The 22,686-nt window shown below is 30.6% G+C and overlaps 2 protein-coding genes across 4 annotated transcripts in view; one reads left to right on the top strand and one right to left on the bottom strand.

The window, feature by feature from the left end:
- LOC144850407 (membrane-bound transcription factor site-1 protease-like) overlaps positions 1–22,683 on the bottom strand; it is a 41,555-nt gene extending 18,872 nt beyond the window's left edge. For 2 of the 3 annotated variants that reach the window (XM_078707678.1, XM_078707680.1), the window contains exons 1-4: positions 22,578–22,683; positions 20,943–21,359; positions 20,408–20,562; positions 19,575–19,689 (exon numbers count right to left, since the gene is read on the bottom strand). In XM_078707678.1, the coding sequence (XP_078563804.1) occupies positions 19,575–19,689; positions 20,408–20,562; positions 20,943–21,153 (481 nt within the window). In that variant the 5' untranslated portion in view covers positions 21,154–21,359; positions 22,578–22,683. Of the gene's footprint in view, positions 1–19,574; positions 19,690–20,407; positions 20,563–20,942; positions 21,360–21,453; positions 21,514–22,577 lie in introns of all 3 variants that reach the window. The other variant, XM_078707679.1, reaches the window with a different exon arrangement.
- LOC144850425 (uncharacterized) lies at positions 2,418–15,879 on the top strand. The gene is made up of 6 exons (XM_078707701.1): positions 2,418–9,663; positions 12,835–13,047; positions 13,689–13,823; positions 14,082–14,294; positions 14,457–14,509; positions 15,714–15,879. The coding sequence occupies exons 1-6, from the start codon at positions 2,581–2,583 to the stop codon at positions 15,877–15,879; spliced, it is 7,863 nt and encodes a 2,620-aa protein (XP_078563827.1). The 5' UTR covers positions 2,418–2,580.
- Positions 22,684–22,686: the final 3 nt, after the last annotated feature.

The raw sequence follows: 22,686 nt of genomic DNA, 5'->3' as shown, positions 1-22,686 counted from the left end.
TCTCTTCTGTCTCTCTTTCCATTCCTTCTTCCATTAGTGTTAATTAAATTAGACTACACAGGAAATGTTAATGATGTTAAAATTGAAATTTGTGTTTCTTTTTTTTCTTTTTTTAGATTTGACAACAAGATCTGTGTGGAAACTGTTTTGAAACTTGAAAACTTGAAATCAAAACTTGAAAACTTGTGAATCAAAAGTTGAAATCAAAACGTGAATCAAAAGTTGAAATCAAAACGTGAATCAAAAGTTGAAATCAAAACGTGAATCAAAAGTTGAAATCAAAACGTGAATCAGAAGTTGGAAACTTGAAATTAAAACTTGAAATAATAACGTGCAATTATTGTTTGTTTTTTTAGATTTGACAAAAGGATCTGTGAGGAGAAGTTGGTTTTGCTTGAAAACTTCAAATCAAAACTTGAAATCAAAAGTTGGAAACTTGAAATAAAAACTTGTAATTAGAACTTGAAGTAAAAACGTACAATTATTGTTTCTTTTTTTAGATTTGACAACACGAACTGTGAGGAGAAGTTTGTGTTGTTTTAAAACTAGAAAAACCTTAAATTTTGAAATCAAAACTTGAAAACGTGAAATAAAAACTTGAAAACTTGAAATAAAAACTTGTGATTAAAACTTGAAATAAAAACTTGTAATTAAAACTTGCAATTAAACTTTGGGAGTTCATTAATTGGAATACATTTGTAGATTTATTTATTATACACATTTTACGTGATGGAAATGCAATTCATAATAGTAGTTAATTGTATCTGGTTGTTAACAATCTTCTTAATGATATGCTTATGTAAGTATGTGAACAAGGAAGTTACAAGTAAAGAGCAAAATATTGTCAATACAGCCGGTAAAGTTATTAGTGAAATTATGGGTACAACAACAACTGAATTTAAAACAGTCATTGATGAAATCTTGGACCTACTTGACGAATGCTGTTCATCTGAAAATGTCAAAGACGTAAGCACTATGCAAAAGGAAAATGATGATACAGGTAATGTTAATTGTGAATTTATCAAGGATACAACTGAATTTAAAGGAATAGTGGATGATATCCTAAACATATTATCTTATGGTACAGCGCCCTCTTCAGAGTTTGATAAATGTGATCTATGTAGTGTTGAAGTGAAAGCAGACGACAATTATGTAACGTGTGACTGCTGCATGAAAAATGTTCATGTAACATGTGCAAGACATGGTTTTGAAGACAAAATATGTGATTCCAGAGTAATTTGGATTTGTTCAACGTGTGGGAATGGTAATTTTGCTGGCAACATGTTGGGAGAAATAGGTATTCCTAGCCATTTTAATAGGTATATGATTTTAGAACATGACTGTGTCACTGACTTACAGGAATTAACGAAAAATGAAGAAACATGTTCTGAGACCAACCAACAAAATAGAAGAAAGAATAATGTCAAATCAAAATGTCACCAAACAGGAAGTGAAGATTTACTTGGTGGTAAATGGATAAGGGTGAGATCAAGGAAAAGGACTAACAGGAAAAAAAGAAAAAGATCAAATAAGAAAGAGAGAAAGCAAGTTATAAATGGTGTAATTATAGAACCAGGAGTAAAATATATTGGTAAAGGTGTACAAGATTTTTTCGAAAGAAGAAATAATACAAAAACGAAAGGGAATATGTTTAATGCTTACAGCGAATACAGTGAAAACGATAAAACGAATGTACTAGGCAATTCACAAAAATTAAATGACGAAAGTGCTGTTAAATGTGATGTTTTGAAAAATAATGAAGTAACAAACGGAATACAACAACTCTCAGGTGGTGGTTCTAATTCGAAACTTTATCGAAACAGCAAGGGTCGTTTTGCCAAAAGAAAAAAGTCTGATAACAAAGAATCACAAGATAATGCGGATTTTAATTTAGATCGTGGCAAAAATGATTACGATAAAATGAAAAAGAGTGGTGAAAATATTAATATTGAAAACATGGGTAAAAATGAAAAATCAGAAATTGAAAATTATGAGAATTGTAAATTGCAATGTACTGAAGACAATGGTAACACAGTAACAGACGATGTGAAATCACTAAATATCAGCAAAATGAATGATACTAGTATAACATATGATAGTGAATTTGATGTTACAGATCATAAAAATCAAACACGTGGAAGTTGTGAATTTGAGAAAAATGAAGTATTAGAAGAAGTATTGGTAATTGATGACGGATCGAAAAAAGCATCCACTGAAAAAATAAAGTCAAATACTAAATCTGACACTGAATTCGACCAATATGATATTGATATGGATATTAAAGTTTCCCCACAAAATACATATTCAAAATCATCCAATTCAACAATAAGGCACAATACACCACTTAGAAATGAATTTCAAAAATATAGTTATGATAATAATGTAACTATAGCACAGGGTAGTTTCAATCAAGGGCATTCTAGATTTGGCTATGCACGTGGTAAACAGTGTGTTGCAAATAGTCTTGTAGCTATTGTTTATTCAACAAAGAGGAATGGAAATCAATTTTATAAAAATGATCTTGACACAATATTGACACTTGGAAATGAGTTGTACTATTATATCCAAAAAGATTCCACTATGAATGAGGATCTTCTGATGATTTCTGAACTGCCGAAAAAATTGGATATGTTAGATAGCACATTTGTAATATCTCCCAAAGAATCAGTGTTTGGCATAATAGATGGGAATCTTGAAATGATGGCTGAATATGGAGCCTTGTCATTAAATCAAGCTCTTGAACAAGAATTACATCAACATGATGCGTGTTTCATGAATTTTAACAGAAGTACATTTGCTATTATTAAACGTGTAAATGGTTTCCTTATATTTGATCCACATGCAAGAGATCGTGTTGGTTGTGTTAGTGAACATGGAAAGAGCATTTTACTTTATAGTACATCTTGTCAAGGTGTATACAGTTATTGTTTAAAGTTAGCAAGATCAATGAATTGTAATTTACATGAAACAGAGTTTGAACTGACTGGTGTAAATGTTCAAAATGAATCTATGTTTTTATGTTCCTCTTCTTCTGTCACATTAGATGATAATTGTGAACAAAACAACTCTGAAAATTGCGATGTTGATGCACCTGGTACATCTTCCCAGTTTAAATGTAGCAAAACATTACCTGACAACAATATTGATTCTACAATTAAAGACAACAAACATAGTAATACAAAAGATGATGTTTCAACAAGTAATGGATGTCAAACTGATGACGAAATTGAAATTGTTAATGTTCAGTATGGAGAGAGACCTGACAAGAATTTTAAATTTGTCCCAATCTTAGAAGCACAAAGGAAAAGTATGTGTCATAAAGTTGGCATTAATTGTGAACATACCGGTAGAAATTGTGGTATTAATCGAACAAGTCATATTGGACATCCTTGTCAAATTAGGAATATTACGGGTGATGGTAATTGTTTTTATCGTGCAATTTCATACATTATTTCTGGGACTGAAGATAATCATTTAATTTTAAGAAAAGCAATTGGTAATCATTTATTGGAAACTGATGACTTGTTTAGTAGTACATTAAGTGTTGAATATAGAACAGTTATGGAATATGTGATTAAAAAGAGAGTAATGGATAATGGAACATGGGCTTCGAATACTGAAATAAGTGCAATGGCAAACTTGCTTAATACAGATATTTATTCATTCAATGATCAGCTTTTGACTTGGCAAATGTTTTCTGCAAAAAACCCTGGAAAAATTAATGAGGTTACAACTGACAACGGTATGTATATTCTGTACACCAGAAATGTGCATTTCAATGTAGTGGAGTCTGTTGATGTCAATTTAAATTATGTTCCGGAAACAATAACAATTGTGGATAGTGATGATGTGGATAGCTCCTCAGAAATAAGTGTAGACCCTAGTGTTATGAAAAATAATTTGACAAAACATAACAATACACGAAAAAGAAAAGAAATAAGTCATGAAATACTTGAAGATGATAAAGGACCCAAACAGAAACGGAGTAAAAATGTTGAAGGAAGTTGTTCAAACAAAATAAAGACAATAAGAGATAATAAAACAACGACTGAAAGAAATAAACGACTTGAAAACAAATGGCGAATGAGGATAAAACGTTCAAATGACAGTACGACGAATGTAGAGAAACATAATAAAGCGGAAATACAACGAAAGAAATATCAAAATGATTCTGTATACAGAGAAGAAAAGAAACTTAAAGTTAAAGAGGCAAAGAAAATAAAATATGCTGATGAAAATTATAAATTTTCTAAAAGAAAGGAAAATCGAGAAAGACAACAGAAGGCGTACAGGTGTGAACCCAATTATAATCTCAAAGTACGAAGTAAGATGAAGCAAAATTACAACATTAATTTGGATTATCGAACAACTAAAAAAGCTAAAAGTGTGCAAAATTATAGATTTAATGAAAGGTTTAGGCAAAATTTAAAAGAGAAAAGAAAAAATAGATATTATGCTGATTTAATATTTAGACAAAACTTTAAACAAAACAATAAACAAAATATGGCACAAAAGTATAGGAATAATTTACAATTTAGACAAAACCTGAGTCAAAAACTAGCAGCAAAGTATCGCAATAATTCAACATTCAGACAAAACCTGAGTCAAAAACTAGCAGCAAAGTATCGCAATAATTCAACATTCAGACAAAACGTAAGGCGGAAATTAGGAGAGAAATATCGTATTGATTTAAAATTTCGTCAAAGTTGTAAGCAAAGGTTTACTGGAAAGTATCATAGCAACACAACATTTCGTCAAAGCTGTAAGAAAAAGTTTAACGACAAATATCACGGGGATCCAAAATTTAAAAAAAATTGTAATCAAAGATTTACCGAAAAATATCATGGTGATTCACTTTTCCGAAAAAATGTTGTACAAAAAAACATGAGATATCGTAAAATGTGGATGAGAGAAAAGCGTAATTTTGAATTTGTTTTGCAAAACTTCAGAGAATCAACATCTCATGGTCCTGAATATGTTTGTTGCGTATGCTTTAAAATGTTATTCAAAAATCAAGTTGTCAAATGCACGAAAGCTAAGTACGAGTATAGGACATGTATAAATGAAAAATATTTACATATCTGCAACAATGAATGTAATAATCCTTGTCAATTTGCCAATTCACCAAGAAGCAAATTATGGATTTGTTTTACATGTCACAAGAAATTGCTGAAAGGAAAAGTCCCTGCAGAATCCAATTCAAACAATTTAGAACTACAAGATATTCCTCCTGAGCTAAAATGTTTAAATAATTTAGAGCAACATCTGATTGGATTAAATATTCCTTTTATGAAATTAATGAATTTACCTAAAGGTGGACAGCATGGAATACATGGACCAGTTGTATGCGTACCATCAAATACTATTGAAACTGTAAAAATTCTGCCTAGACCAGAGGCTGATGATCAGTTAATATCCGTAAAATTGAAGCGAAAATTGTCGTACAAAGGTTATTATAAATATAAATTTGTTAACACAGCCAATGTTATTGAAGCACTTGAATATTTACAAGATCATAACAAATGGTATTTTGACGTAGCAATTGATCAAAATTGGCACAATTATTTGTCTAGAGAAAACATTGAAAGTACAACTACTAATCAACAAACATGTGTAGAAAACAATGAAGAAGATGAAGAAGATCGATTATGTGGTGTTGCGTTTGATACAAGTCTACAACCTGTTGACAGGCGACAAAATTTAGTTGATGAATATTTTCGTGATATAATTTGTTGTGCACCATGTGAAAATAATAGCCCTATTGCATTATTAAGTAATGAAAACAATGAAGCAAAATCTTTTCCAGCACTATTTCCAACAGGTCAACCAACATTCCATGATACAAGAGATGTTAAGATAACACTTGGACGATATTTACACAATAGATTAATGCATGTAGATAATAGGTTTGCAAAAAATACAGAATTTATATTTTATGCCCAATCTATATATGAACTTCAACAAATTTTATCAAGTATTTCCATAGCGTTGCGAAAAGGGTCAAGTAAAAAGGATGATTTTAGTAAAGTAACTGTATCTGATTTAAAAAACATAAACAAAATTGAGGAGATTTTAAAATCTGATAAAGGTTATAAATTTCTAAAACAAATACGTGGAACTCCACCTTACTGGCAAGCAACACAAAAAGATGTATTAGCAATGGTTAGACAGATTGGAAAACCAACATTTTTTCTTTCATTCTCAAGTGCTGACTTACGTTGGAAAGAAATAATGACGACATTGTTGAGTCAAACAGGTGATAAAAGAAACATTGATGAATTGGAATGGGCAGACAAATGTAATTTGCTAAAATCAAATCCAGTGACTGTTGCCAGAATGTTTGACAAACGCTTTCATACTTTTTTGAAAAAAGTTATTTTGTCTGAAGCACATCCTATTGGTAAAGTCACAGATTATTTTTACAGAATTGAATTTCAAATGAGAGGAAGTCCACATGTTCATATGTTGGTATGGGTCGAAAATGCTCCTGTTTTTAATGAAGATGAAGATAAAAAAGTTATTGAATTTATTGACAAATATATTTCTTGTTCTGTGCCACGTCAATTTGTGGATTCTGAAATGAATGAAATTGTTACCAGTGTGCAGATTCACAGTAAACGTCATTCGAAATCGTGTAAAAAAAAGGGAACAAATTGCAGATTTAACTTCCCGAGACAGCCTTCTGAAAGAACATTTGTTATGAGACCTACAATTGTGGATACAAACAATGATGATGATAATGATGATGGTGATGCAAATAAACAAGCGCAAGAATTATTAACCTCGGTAAAAAATGCTTTGACAAATGAAGAAACGTATCAAAGCGCCAAGGAACTTTTTCAAAGTTTAAATATTACTCAGAGTGCATATGAGGATGCTAATAATTGTATAACTACTGAAGAAAAGATTGTTTTAAAGAGAAACCCCCAAGATGTGTGGGTAAATCAATACAATCCTTCTTTACTTAGAGCATGGAATGCTAATATGGATATTCAGTACATTACCAGTGTATATGCATGTGTTACGTATGTTATAGGATATATGTCGAAATCTGAACGGGAAATGGGCTTACTTTTATCTCATGCAGCATCAGAAGTGAAAGAAGGAAATGAAAATGCCAGACAAAGCTTGAGTAAACTTGGTCATGTGTACATGAACAATCGAGAAGTATCTGCGCAAGAAAGTGTTTATCGTGTTTGTGGCTTGAGATTGAAAGAATGTTCAAGGAAAGTTGAATTTATCCCAGTAGGACCTAATCCTGTAAGAATGAGTTTACCACTAAGCGTAATTAAAAACAAAGTGGATGATAATCAAAGTGCATGGTTGCCAAATAAGCTCGACAAATACAAAGCTCGACCAAATAGTTCTGAATTTAATACAATGTGTCTTGCAACATTTTGCTCTTATTATAGAATGTTAAGTACATCAGAAATGAAAGGAAACGTGCAAAGAAAGAACGTATTCCAATTACAAAAACAATTAGGATTTATTCAAAAAAGAACACGGACTGACAATGCTATAATAAGGTACCCTCGATTTCCAATGAATACAGCATCTGAAAAATATTTTATGAGTATATTGCAGTTATTTCTGCCATTTCGAACAGATAAACAGTTAAAACCATCGAAATTTCAAACGTATCAAGAATTTTATGAGGTAGGATCTGTCAAATTATGTGGCAGTAAATTAGAAAAAGTAAATGTTATAGTTGATAAAAACATGGAAAAGTATGACAAAACTGCAGATGCTATTAAACATGCAGAAGGGGTTTTAGCAAAATTTGGACCACAAGAAGATGCATGGGGTCTATTATGTCCGGAAAGTGAAAAGGAAAGATTAGAGAATCCAAAGCCAAATGTAGACGTTGATGATGAAGAAAATGAATTTTTTGTTCCAGATTTTGGTCTAAAAAAAAATGAAACATCTACAATAGAGTGTAACTCATCTAGTATTTCAAGACCGGTACTGAACAAAATGATTCGATCTTTAAATGAACAACAAAAACAAATATTTTATAAGACAAGGCAATGGTGCTTAGATAAAGTTAATGGCAAACAACCTGAATCGTTTTACACTTTTATAACTGGAGGCGCTGGCACTGGAAAAAGCCATTTGGTTAATTGTATTTATAATGAAGCAACACGTATTCTCGGAAAAATGTTAGAAAATCCGGATGATATGTCAATATTGAAACTAGCTCCTACGGGGATTGCAGCATATAATATTAAAGGTCATACCATTCATAGTGCTTTGTCTATTCCTATTCATATTTCACTTCCATATCAACCACTTGGAGAAGAAAAAATAAGTGCACTTCGTAATCAGTTAGGTCAATTGCAAATTGTTATTATAGATGAAATATCAATGGTAAATCAAAAGTTACTTTGGTACATCCACGGACGATTGCGGCAAATAAAGCAAGTACGTAATGATAGTGCATTTGGTAATATTTCAATAATTGCTGTTGGTGATTTTTATCAGTTACCGCCTGTAAGGGGCACTTCTTTGTATAAAAACACATTGGAAAACTCATTATGGGTAGATAACTTTAAAAAAGTGCAGTTAGATGAAATCATGAGGCAAAAAGAAGATAAAGAATTTGCTGTATTGTTAAACAAATTGCGCACAAAAGAAAGAAATGATTGTTTGCCTGACAAAGATTTATCAATCTTAAAATCATGTGAAACAGGTGAACAATGTGACGATGCTGTTCATATATACCCATGTAATAAGCAGGTTAATGAATGGAATAAAAAAATGTTGCATAAAACATGTTTAGATATTATATGCATTGAAGCAGAAGATACTGTAGTAAACAGCAAGAAACAAGACAAACATTGTGATAAACCTCGGAAATCATGTCAAACTAATTTATTAAATTATCTGTGGATTGCACTTAATGCCAGAGTGATGTTGATTAAAAATGTAGATGTTAAAAAAGGCTTAACAAATGGATGTATGGGACATGTGGAAGAAATAATTAAGCCCAGTCAAAACGCTAAACCAATATCAATTAAAGTGAAATTTGATAACAATGACATTGGTATTCAGGCAATTGAAATGTTTCAAGAATCTATTGGAAAAAAATATAGCCGAAAGCAATTCCCCCTCAAATTAGCATATGCATGCACAGTTCATAAAGTACAAGGAATGACAATGAATAAAGCACTAGTTTGCCTTAAAAATACATTTGCGCCTGGACAAGCATATGTAGCACTTAGTCGTGTTACCTCAATATCTGGACTTACCATTGAACATGTTAATTCCAAGTTGATTTATTGTGATCCAAATATTAAGGAATATTTAAACAAGATGAATTCATACATACAATGTGATAAAGAAGTTACTAATTCGGGTTCTGACTATTCAATAATGTTACATAACATTCAAGGGCTTAAACAACATTTTGCTGATCTTCAGTGCAATGATTTGTTTATGAATTCTACTATCATATGTCTAACTGAAACATGGCTAAATAAGGATGATGATTTTTTTTACTTAAGTATAGAGCCGTATAAATTGTATCACCAAGCAAGATACGACTCATATTCTAATAGAAATGATTTTACTCTAAAATTAAAAAATCAGGCTCATGGTGGAGTTGCAGTCTATACCAAGAACAAATTTACAAGCAGGTTAGACATAGGTATTGACGATATAGAGGTAATTTCCTTTTTAATAACATGTCCAATTTCAGTTGCTGTGTCAGTAATTTATAGACCTCCGAGCTATGATATTAAACAATTTTGTCAAATTTTGAGGAAAGTATTAAAAAAGTTGCATAAAGTAAGTACAAAATGTATCATAATGGGTGACTTTAATGAAAATCTGTTCAAACAACCTTCCAAAGTGAATGATATAATGACACAGAATGGTTATCAACAACATGTTACAAGTTCTACTACTGAAAATAATACGTTGATTGACCATGTTTATAGCAAAGGTCTTGATTCAATACAGGCAGAAGTGATTCCAATTTATTATAGTTACCATGAGGCCATTCAAATTAAATTGTTATTATAATCTGTATATATACTTAGATATGTTGTTATTATGTAATATTTTAGTATTACTTTTATGGAAAAGGGCTTGAAAAAATATGGCAAAAAAATTTCAATAAAAGAAATTCATAACAACGAACTTTAAAAACTGTAGAACTGGATAAATAAAACACAATTTTTAAAAGAACTTGAAGCTAAAAACAAAAAAACAAGACAAATTATTTTTTATAAATAAATACCCAGTAAAATGAATGTAGGCTATATATAATATACGAGAATTTTACATAGATTACAGATAATTTCAAAGAAGCGCATTTGAAGCAGGAGTAGCCTCATCATTTGTGTTTTTCTTCTTGTGGCATGCATCACCTTTATTCAATATCATTTAACATTAGATTATCACTAATAATAGTTACAGTAATCAGATTGTTCATTCATTCACCTTTTTAATGTTTGTGTGTAATACAATTATTGTATAATTATTTACTCATTTATTAACATTGAATCAAAATTATTTTTTTAAGGTTTTTAAACATTTTAATTAGTATATAGATGTGTAAAAAGATAGAAATAAATATAAATATATACATAATACATAATACACATATAGGGACCTATATAAACATATGTGTGCGTATGTGTGCAATACAATACTACAGGACCCCAACGGAAATAAACCTAGGTAATTGGTTTTTTTGGGCTATCCTGGTCGAAATCAACTTAACTGTTTTATTCTTAATGTTCATAATTTTATTCTGCTGCTTACTTTTTTACTGAACGCTTTTTAATATTCTATTGTCTTTTTTTAACTTTTGTAATTTGTGTAATTTAATGTCGCCCTCTACTGATGGGTGTTTCTAGAGCTAAGATCATGACAGAGCGCAAAAGCCAAGGAAGACCCTACGAAATGGTGGTGTGCACAAAATACAACTAAAAATCGTACAATCAATCAATGATAACATCGCATTTACTTACAGAATCTATAAAAATATTTAGATTTTTGTCTTTTGACCCAGAAACCAACGCATTTACTCACATTAATTATGAAATACGTTAACCCATAGTCAATAGAAATTAAATTAATTATGGTTAATCATGATCAATTTATTCATGGAGGTATCAATATAATATACCTTCATGAGTTAATTATAGATTTTCAAAGATAATAATACAAAAATTACATTTTAAGGATATTGATAATATTAGGAACTATAAAGTATACTTAAAACAAGCTCACGATAAAGAATTCACAATACTATTCAGTTAAATTACCGTAGTCGAGTTATAAAATAACGTTTTTATCCTTAATCACTTCAGAATTAACTTAGCCTGACAAAAACGCAATGTTAGGTAAAATCATGCTTTTAAAAATCTAAAGGCTAAAAACGAAATGTGTTTATAGTTTATGTAAGTAAATGTAGTCTAAGGTGTATATCATTGAATTTGTACGATCTTGAGTTGTATTTTGTGCACACTACTAATTCGTAATGTTTTCCTTGGGTTTTGCGCACGCGGTTTTCTCTCTACGTGGTTTTAGCGACATTAAAATAAAATATTTATACAAATTTGTTTTCGGTTTGTGTTCGGTTTGTTTTCGGTTGTTTTCGTTTGTTTGTGGTTGTTTTCGGTTGTTTTCGGTTATTTTTCGGTTGTTTTCGGTAATTAGACTGACCCGAAATTCTGTTGAAGTGAATTGCTTAAAGAAATAAACGTAAATGGATGTTTGTACATTTTTATCTGGTTTTATCTTTTTATATATATTATTTGCTTAAAAAATGGTTGGGGATGGGGGTGCTTGAACCCTGTGGCTGTGGGTTTTGGATGCTGTTAAATTATTTAGTAGGCTTACGTTTGATTTGACGGTGTCATCTTTGATTTTGGTCAATACCTTTGTAATCGTAATAAGATCAGGGCGAGTGATAATGGACTTCTGGAAAATATATCAGCCTGTCTTTGTGGGAAATAAATGTTATATATATATGTTAATGATCCGTTCCAGTACAGTCCAGTCCGGTACATAATACATAGGTCAACAATATTCTGTATCTCTCTAAACAACACGTCTGCTGTTATAGGGGGAAAATCAACAAGTCACTGTTACATGCCACTCTGTTTTTCTCTCTCCTTCTGTTAGTAAGGAGAGTATGCGAGTAAACAACCTATCCAGGACAGTCCAGGGCAGTTCCCTAGACGTGGTGCTTGTAAACAAGTTCCATAGATTACTACTACTACTACTTGTTGTTGTTATTGAAAATACGTGTAACAAGTGTTTTCGATAACAACAACAAGTAAAGGTCATATATTTGACCCCACCGAAACTCGGATAACATGAAGAGAAACTGGATGGTGATGGCATTATTGGACGTTTGTTGGTTTGATAAGGAAGGTCTTGTTTTTTAAAGAATCTTTTCAAGGTAAGTGTAGTTTTTTATACTGTACTGTATCACTTTAGTCTTAGTTGTAGAGAAATATTTTGACTGATGTCATATATTAAAGGTACCGGTTGTTCTATTTCTGATAGTTGGGTTAGAATAATTTAATATGCTTTTTAATGAATGATGTATCGTTTTATAATGAAGATTAACAATCAATGTTGTAGTAATATGAGATTAGTTTTGTATAATTGTGTCGGAATAATAATGTTTTTGTCAATGTTATTGTAGTAAAAAGTAATGAATCTATATATGATGATGTTTTAAAACAAATGTCATTGTGATATTAGGCGTATGCTTTTTAAAAAGCAAGTGGAAATAATTGTGTTGTTTGATAGTATTTTTTTAATGATTAACGAATGTAAGGTTGTTAATACTGTATGTTTTTGTAAATTGTACAGATGTCGTTGTCGCTATATGTCCTGACAGAGCCTGTACGTCATGGCGTGCGATATAACTGTTACTGTATTGACAAATCCCAGGACATTTACGATACATCAATGCCAGACAAGTTGCGGGAAAAAGTGATTAAAGGGACTTTTGTAGTTATAACTGGGCATGGAGTGACAAAGAAGCCGTGTAAAAATTACGTAAATATGTATGAAAAGTCAAAGGTAAGCGAATTAAATTTTATTATGAAATTCTTCTATGATGATAAATATGGTTAATGTTAAACTAGGCCTAATAATTATAATTATTTTGTTCATAACATTTTCGGCCCAGAAATATATTATTGTTGTTGGTGCTTTAGTCAGGCTATTACTGAACAATCATTTGGGTTTTAGTATTTTATTTTGGGAACGATGTATATAATTGCCGTTTATTTGTTTAATGTTTATCTGGACCCCGTAATTTTCATATCCAAATTTTGGAAATGGTAACAATCACTATATATATATATACGTATAACAAATTGTAGTACATTAGGGAACAAAGAGTAATAGTAAAGTAATATGTGGAAATGACGAATTAAAATTCAGTTCACATGTTGGGTTTCCCGGTAATTCTAGCGATAAATGATAGTATTAAAGTAAATCTGTATTATTGGTTTGGACGTGTGAATATCAAGTGGAATGTGTTCAACTTAAATTTGAATTGGGGCAATAATTTAGTTGGGGTTGGTTATCCTTATATTATGTTTTTTTGTTTTTTTGTTATCATTTGTAAAAATGATTTGTTAATTAATTGTGAGTATACAGCATTAATGATATATCAGTTTATGGTTTAAATTAATGTAAATTTTGTTTTCGCATAGGTGTTCAAGACGTCAGAATTTCATGTACAAGATGAAGTTGTTGAACATTTCTTGAATCCGGCGACTGAAACGATTGCGGCGGTGATGGATTCACCTGTTAAGAGGAAAACGTCCGTATCCGGAGTTGTGGAAGAGGTAATTGAATTGTAAATACATTACAAGGGTTAATAGAGAAGCAAAATGAATTATATAATGTTGAATGTCAGTTAGATTGAAGGTTGTGAATCGACCTTTAGGAGTAATGGTACAACTGTATTGTTGTACTGTCATGTACTGACATGTCATTTAACGACTAATATCGTGTGATGTTGAATGCTCATGCAAGACATGGAAATTGATGTTCTGTTAATTAAGAGATATGTTGTGAAATAAATGTTGTTTTGAATGTTGCAGGTATACCCTATGAGGATTGATGCCAAATGGAAACGACTGGATTTCCGAATTTCGGATGGAGGAAGCAACAGCATTAAATGCAAACTATGGAATGAATGTGCATCACAAGTTGATGAAGAAAGTGTTGGAAAGCAAATTATAGTTAAAAACGTTGAGGTTAACATGTTCAACAACGTGAAAAGTGTACAATCAACTGATATAACCACGGTGGAGGTAAGGTTTTTGTTTGGTTTTTTATGATTTTCATTGTCATTATAATGAATGTTTAGTCAGAAAATATGTTATTTAGGTGGTCACAATTTGTTCAATGCAAATGAAGACCTGTTTACCTATTTCTTTAATTATTGAAATAACCAGGAAGTGTGTTTATTTTAGTTCGTAGAAGAATGTAAGGTAAAAGTGACCATCATCGGTGTAGATGAAGATGAGTACGTATACTTTAACGTTATCACATTACTGCATGTGAAAGTTCATCCCACTTTTATTTCCATAAATACATATATATATAAAAAATACATCCATTATTATCCATTAACGTGTATATTTATCCTATTAACATTTGTTTTTAATCATGCATATTTGCTTTCTTTTTTAGTTCTTCTTTTCCATTATCTCTTAACACTCTACCTTTTTTTTTAAATCTATAATTTATTTTTCAACTAAATACATAATTTATTTTCAGCATACATTTCTACTAATGTTATTCCATTTACCTATATTTTATAGAATAAACATACTTTGACTTATATTAAATTTTTTTAATAATCTTAAAAATCTTGTTCCTGTTTCATCATACAAATTTTTCTGCTTGTATTGTTTTTACTTTTATATTAACTCATAATATAATTTATCAACATGTTTTATTTTTTAAAACTTTCTGTATTATTACTATGCTTGTATTCTTCTCCTATTACATGCTTTTTTTTCTAGTTATCCAGTAACATACATATTTTGTATTCGTTAACATACATTTGTTTTTGCATTTACATATATTTTATAGCATAAACATATTTTCACTTACATTACATTTTTTAAATAATCTTTTAAAAATCTTCTTTTTTTTGTATCATCATCATACACATATTTTCTGTTTGAATTGTTTTCTTTTTTATTTTAACTATTTCTTCTTTATTCTTTATATTGGGGAGCCTGTTCAGTAGAAAACTACTGTTCTTCCACATATATATTATATACACATATAACATATTTTTTGAACATTTCTTATTTAAAAAAAAAAACACATATTTTGTATTTGTTAACATACATACTAATGTTTTGTATTTTTTGGGTTTTTTTTAAACACATGTTATTCTATTATATATATATATATATATATATATATATATATATATATATATATATATATTTCTTATAATTTAACACATTTCTTCTAGTATTGATTTCTTTAAATATATTTTCATAATATTTATTATACAATTTCCCTCTTTTTTTATTTTAGTGGACATATGGACATGGTAACGAATTTGTACAGTTTCATACACAAATTATAAAAGAAGAAAATGAAATTGATTCATTTTCGGGAAGAAAATAATGTTGATTAATTTTTTTTTTGCTTTTGTATTTTCTAAAAATAACAGATTGTTTTGTAATTATTACATATTTCTTGTGCAGATCAGGATATGTTCTTCTCAGTGAAGATGAAACCGAGTACTTTTGTAAGAAAGACATCTTGAAAGAAGTGGCAGGCAACATTTTGGACCTATTCCCATTAACGTGTCTGGTCACAAAAGTGGACAAACAAATAATGTCGTTGGACATTATTAACGAAGAAGAATAATGCGTTGATAAAAGAAGTGATTTTGGAAAACAAGGTTGTGTGGATAACGTTGTTCGTTCATTTGGTCTAAAAGAAGTTACTTTGATTTTTTACTTTTTTTTTATACTCTTTTAAACTGTTAATACGTTATACCATTATACAATTCGTCACAGACGTAATATGGTAGACAATAAATGAGATGAAGTTAATCTAAAGATTTCTTGTAATTATTAACAAACATCGTCGATTTGGCATAATATTCAAAGATGAAAAAGACGTGGACAGATAGGATAGACGATCAACGGACAAACCAACAGGAAAATGGAATATAAAACAAATATCTTTAGAAATCTGCTAACCTATAACATGTTATAGGTTAGCAGATTTCTAACACAAGTGAATGGCTCTGATACGAGCAAATTATTGTTTGCCGCCCTCTATCATGTAAAAATGCATTACAAATTTTAAAACATTATGTACCAAAAATGTGTCGCTTTTATTCAAGTTTTTCACAAAATGAAACATGACGATAACATGAACATTATGACCTGAAGAAAATATGTTGCTTGTGCTGAACGTTGTCTATGTTGTGCCATAGGATACACAGTATATAATGTAAATACTACATACATTGTACCATAGGTGAAATTACGGGATTTGAACTCGTCAAACGAACGGTACGTGCACGTCATATATTGGAATTTTGCACACATAAAAAGATTATTTTGTGTCATATAGTATTATATCAAAACGAAGAGTGCCAGGTCCCTCTGGTTATTAGTTGTTTACCCTTAGCGTGTAGTTACATTAAACGCACAGTAAATTAGCCAATCAGAACTTAGTCTAATTTGGCCTGCTACATTATAGAAATAGGTAGAAATATATATGATTTGGGCTATACCAAATTCCGTTTCAGTAAATACAGTATAATCTACAGTGTAGAATAGGTGAAATTAAGGGGACCCTTCATTTATTCCAATTTTTAACATGGCGACGGTATCAAAATGAAAACCTAAGAGAGCAATTTCGGAAGTACATTTTCTCAGCAACAACATGTTAACGTGTAGAAGAAATTTGAATACGTAAAATATAAATGCGCGCCCTTTTAAATGTGATGAACTATTACGCAAAATATAAAAATACGACTTTTTTTATTCAACTGGCCATATGATGACGTCACAACATCCGATTGGCAAAATGTTTACATGAATTCGTATCTACAATCCAATAGCTTCTATAAAACGTTTTAATCATGATTATCACGTTTTATTCTTACGAGCTATAACATATTGAAATTTACCGTAAAGACGAAAATAAGTGACCCAAGTTATTTACATTTTTAGACATGATGACGTCATAAAATTAAAATATTTTTTACTCATGCAAAAGATAGTTGATTGACCTAGAAAATATCAAAACCGGGGTGAAAATGGACAACGAATAAGTGGAGATGCGCTCTATTAAATGTGATAAGCTATGACGAAAGATACAAAAATCCTATTTTTTAGATTTGCGTGGCCATACGATGACGTCACAATGTCCGGTTAACCATATTAATGCATGATCCGATATCTACAACTCATTAACTTCCAGAATATGTAATAAAAATAATTTTTACCGTTTAGTTTAGAAGCTACGATGGTTTAAAAAAATGCATCATTTTGACGAATTTTTGAACTTTTTCATCAAAAACGCGCGCAAATTATCCAATTCGACGTGCTCGTATGACGTAATTTTAAGTCGAAATTGTTTAAAAGTTGGTAAAAGTACTGTAAAAGGCTTGAAAAACATAGATCATGCGGGAAAAGTATGTTATCAACGCTACGTGCGCACCGCGCGCGTAAAAAAATGCGCGCGCGTGGTAATTTTTGACATGCTTAAAATAACATGAAACGCGTAGAAAGTTGATTAGAAATTATTTTTTCGCATTTTAAAATTTTAAACGCGCGTGCGCGCGTAACTTTGTGTGAAACATGCCATTTTTTTTTCACAGTCAGTTAGCGCAAGATATAAATTAAACTTTTACTAAGTTTCAATTTAAAATGTTATATGGTTTTCGATTTATGTTAAATACGCGAAATTCGTTAAAACGCGCGTAAGTCATGTTGCGCAACTCTGACGTCATTCAAAAATAAAAAAGCACAACTTCAAGTGAATGCCCACATGTTGACAAAGTTATGAAATGTTAACTTTACAAGTTTTAGAGATACGCTCTGCACAAAAATGACAGAAAGAAAGAAGAATAATACAGAAAAAAAAAAAGATGATGAAACAGGACAGTTACAAGGAGTTATCCGCTGAATGCGGATAACTAAAAAAAGATGATGATGATGATGATGATTTCGTACAATCACAAGAGGTTTTCCTGCAACTTCGTTGCGGAAAACCAATAAAGATTTCATACAATAACAATAGGTGATCATTTTATTCTAAATGATCACCTAATAAAAAAAATTACAAGATACATTACATATAATTATTGTATATACTTGCACTAAGGAATGGTTAGTAATACTATCTAGTGTTGCCCAAAATATCTGGCAATATATTTCATTGTCAATCTGCCTTTGGATATAATAGTATTATTAATACATAATTCATTCACATAATGAGGCTAGTTTATTAATTATGTACAGTATAACTACTATTATTGATTGCGAATAATTAGTATAGCAAATGTTTTATTATACTATACAATGTAAGCAGCTTATATGTGTACACTGTAGGTTTAAAGCAAATCTTGTGTATGTTGGATGAATAAGACAACTCCATATTTGGGCATTCAAATTAGCATTTTAATCATTTTGTATCCAATTGACCTATGATACACAATGCATTCTGTATTTTATGCAACCAAATAATTAATTTAATTAATTAATCCAATCCATGATTAACAACTTTCACTAGCACAGTAACTTTAGTAAAAAATAGTAAATTTAATTTTGACGTTTTAAATAAAAATCATGCTTTTTATATTAGTTCTTATCACAAAGCTTAGATATTGGTGCTGGCAAGGGAAAAATAACATTTCATTTGATAAAGTAAGCATCCTTGCAATTGTATTCAGTTTAGATAGGTTTTATGTAAGTTTGTTATTATAATTTTAGTAACAGATGACATGAATTGAATTACAATTACTATTGTTCCATAGAACTATACATCAATATTATGTGTATTGAGTAATATAGCTACAGGCAATATTGTTATATTCAGTGCACAAAGGGTTCCTATAGAATGAATACTAGTATTGAAAATCAAGCTTAGAAAACAACCATTATTAAATTTACTTGAGTGTGGGGAAGGGGGACTAGGAGTGAGGGTTGGGAAGGGGAGATTAGGAGTGAGGGTGGGGAAGGGAGACTAGGAGTGAGAGTGGGGAAGGGGAGACTAGGAGTGAGGGTGGGGAAGGGAGAATAGGGTGAGGGTGGGAAAGGGGAGACTGGGGTGAGGGTGGAGAGACTAGAGGTGGGGAAGGGGAGACTAGGAGTGAGGCTGGGGAAGGTAGATAAAGGCTGGAAAAACAACTAACAAGTGTTGCTCAAGCAATTTAATCATCTAGCATTACATTTTTAGTTGAAATTAACAAATTTGAACAAACATGATTTTCAATACTACACTTGGGTAAACATAATAATATTTGTGGTGGCCTTACTGTAATAATGTGGAGGGAAAATATGTAGAAGATTTTAAAAATTGTTTGAAAAGAACATGCTAACCTGTTTCATGAACTGTTTTTAGTGCTCTTATAACCTTGCGTTGTGGTGTTACACGTTTTACAGCTGGGTGGTCCAATAACAGATCTAACCAAGATTTGTCATCATCATTTACCAACTTTAACAAAGGGAATTAAAAAATAGAATATAAGTTCAAATGCAATTAACACGGATAAACTTAAAGCTCTGTCTACACTATCAAACTAGTTTGACGAAAAAAAGTGCTGTGTGGCCAAATATAGTAGTGATATGCCTAATAGTAATTATGACATCATCGTGTCCATATATGGGCACATCACATTTTGTTTGTCACATAAGTTTTGATAGTGTAGACAGAGCTTTATAAAGCTTAATAGAGCCTAAAAAGCAACCTACTGTATGAGAGATTTCAAACTTAACTCAGAGTTACAGTAGCAACAAATGTATTCATCTTTTCGTATTATTATTACAACAATTTTATTTTATTTATAAGTCTTAATACACAACTACTTAAGATACAGTTTTTACCTTTAAAAAATAATTGTTACAAAGTTTTTTGTTGAATATTTGTCAACACATTTGTGATTTTTTTTTTAATAGTATGGAAGATAATTGTACTGTAAATGTTTCTGAATATATTTTAGTTTTATTTTTTAGAACTAAAATCAGTATTTTTGTTTCACAGTGGAAGTGAATAACTTTACTAAAACTACATAATGGCCAAAAATTTGTATCCAATCTTTATTTTTAATGTGTCAAATATAATATAGTTAAATGATTTATGCTTAGTAAAGAATTTGAAAAGTGTACTGTGCAACCATGGAGAAATTATAAGTTTAAAAAAAATTAGCCCTTACCTTTAAAACATCAAAATCACTAGGATAATGAGTGGCAGGATTGTCCCTTTTAAGTATGCTCCATGTTACCACTTGGGGACACTTTTTAATTGCTGCTTCTATGTAGTTATATCGACTTTTTGATGAATAGTAATTGTCAAATATCACAATATATTCTTTGGAAAAAATAAATGAAAAGAATGAATAGGACTGTCGGCCATATTTTTTAAATAATAGAAACTTAAATATCACTATTTTTTTCAGAGGAAGTGGGGAGTTTTATAGATAAACAGTTACTTATTAAAGTACAAAATAAACAAAGTTACAGTTTTAAATAAAGTTAACTGTATTTACTGTAATATAAGAAAAAACGATAAGAAAAAATATTAGAGATATGGAAAAAATTGTTTTGACCTAAAGATGATATATTATTCATATTTTTTAAAGCTTTGATTAACTGTAGTGTAAACATAAATATATTTTTGTATTAAATTAATACATTGTATTGTATTACAGTATTTTTTTGAAAATAAAGAGAATATTGTATAAAACCTACCATGTTCAACATGTTCTGATGAAAATTCTATTTTTAATTCTGGTATATCTTCATCTGTGGTAACATTACTAAGGCAAGGTAAAAACTGCAACACGTCAACGCTATCAGATGTATTGAGGCTAACATCATCGTTATTGAATTTTATTGCTATTGTCCCAGTCCACAGTATCAAAAATAGCACCACAAAAGAAGTTGAGCTGAACATATACATGTTCTAATTCAGCCTAAATGTTTATATCTATAAAACCTTGTGTTACCTATTGAAACAAATTGTACTTTTTCTCCTCTTCATTTCACAATGTCTATACAGTACACTCAATGTTAATGTACAAAATGTTTTTAAAATTGTATATTTTTATTACTGATCATCGAGGGATTATTTAATGGTGTAATTGTAGTATTGTTTAAACCACAGATCTGTAAAATATAATGTCATTCACAGTAAATTAATAATCTACAAATTGAAATATGGCAAAACATTGATGAATACAGTGTGATATAAGGATCCTACCTACTAAAACACACTCGGCAATCCTGGCCTGTAACATACCTATGCATTACATACAGCACTCTAAAAAAAAATGATTTTTACATTGATGAGGCCTAATATCGGTGATTCTAGGCATGATAAACAACAGAATTTTATTACAAATTTAGAAAAACAATATGCCTTTTTGAGGAAACGGAAGACATTTTGATCAATGACAAACAATGCTGTGCAACAGAAATAACATAGCGTTTGAAGGGGATTTCAGGACACTATGTTTGGAGGGTATTACTGTAAAATGTTCTTAAAAGATTGGCCATGATTAAAAAAAAAATTGTTGATTGCCTAAAATCCAACATAAAAAAGAAACAGTGTTGAAGCATCAAGGCATACTGTCCACACCATTTTATTGTGGTGCATATGCTTATTAAACTGTACACTGTGTTTTATCATCTTTTTTCCATTAGATTTTAAGCAATCAACACATTTCTTTTTTAATAATACATACAGAGATATAGGCTAATATTTTAGAAACATTTTACAGTAAAAATGTTGTCCATTAAAGTCTGTCCGTTAAGGAATTACGAATTGACTTGTTCGCAGTGCTATGTTATTTCTGTTGGTACTGTACGGTTCCCTGCACAGCATTGTCATCGATTGAAGAAGTCTTCCATTTCGTGAAAAAGGCCTATTGAGATTGGTGAAAGAAGAACGTAATTTTTAAGAGCTTATAATGTTTGTATATAGACGCAATCCACTCGCAAATTATAATACTGTAGATTTAAGATAGTCTGTATAGGGCCTATATTATAAAGTTGTTAAATAAATTCCAAAATATGCAAATAATATTCCGGTCAAACCGAAATACATTAACTTGCTGGGTTCACTTCACTACGAGGTCTAGGCTGACTTTACTACCAATACTATAGTACTAGGCCAGGCCTCCTATAAAACCTGACCCGCCTGTCTCCCTACCCTGCTGCATGCTCTCTGACTCAGTTTCAGGCCTAGCCTAAGCCTAGCTAGGCCAGCAAGGCAAGCAAGCTGGCCCGATGATGGGTCTTGTTTTACTCAACTATATTATACACAAAACCAATATACCTATGGCAGCGAAACATTTCTATACTTTATCTGTGTATTGAACTTACATTTATTATCATAACAATGTGTAAAAGTCTAAATTATTATGAATAAAAAAACGATTTTTTAAACTCTTCACTTAATTGTTCCTCACTTTCTCTTTTTCCATGTTTTTTT

This window comes from Antedon bifida, chromosome 8 (genome assembly GCF_963402885.1).
Source record: "Antedon bifida chromosome 8, ecAntBifi1.1, whole genome shotgun sequence".
Classification (NCBI taxonomy): Eukaryota; Metazoa; Echinodermata; class Crinoidea; order Comatulida; family Antedonidae; genus Antedon; species Antedon bifida.
The sequence above is the reverse complement of the archived record's forward strand: the minus strand, read 5'-3'. Positions and strand labels throughout refer to the sequence as shown.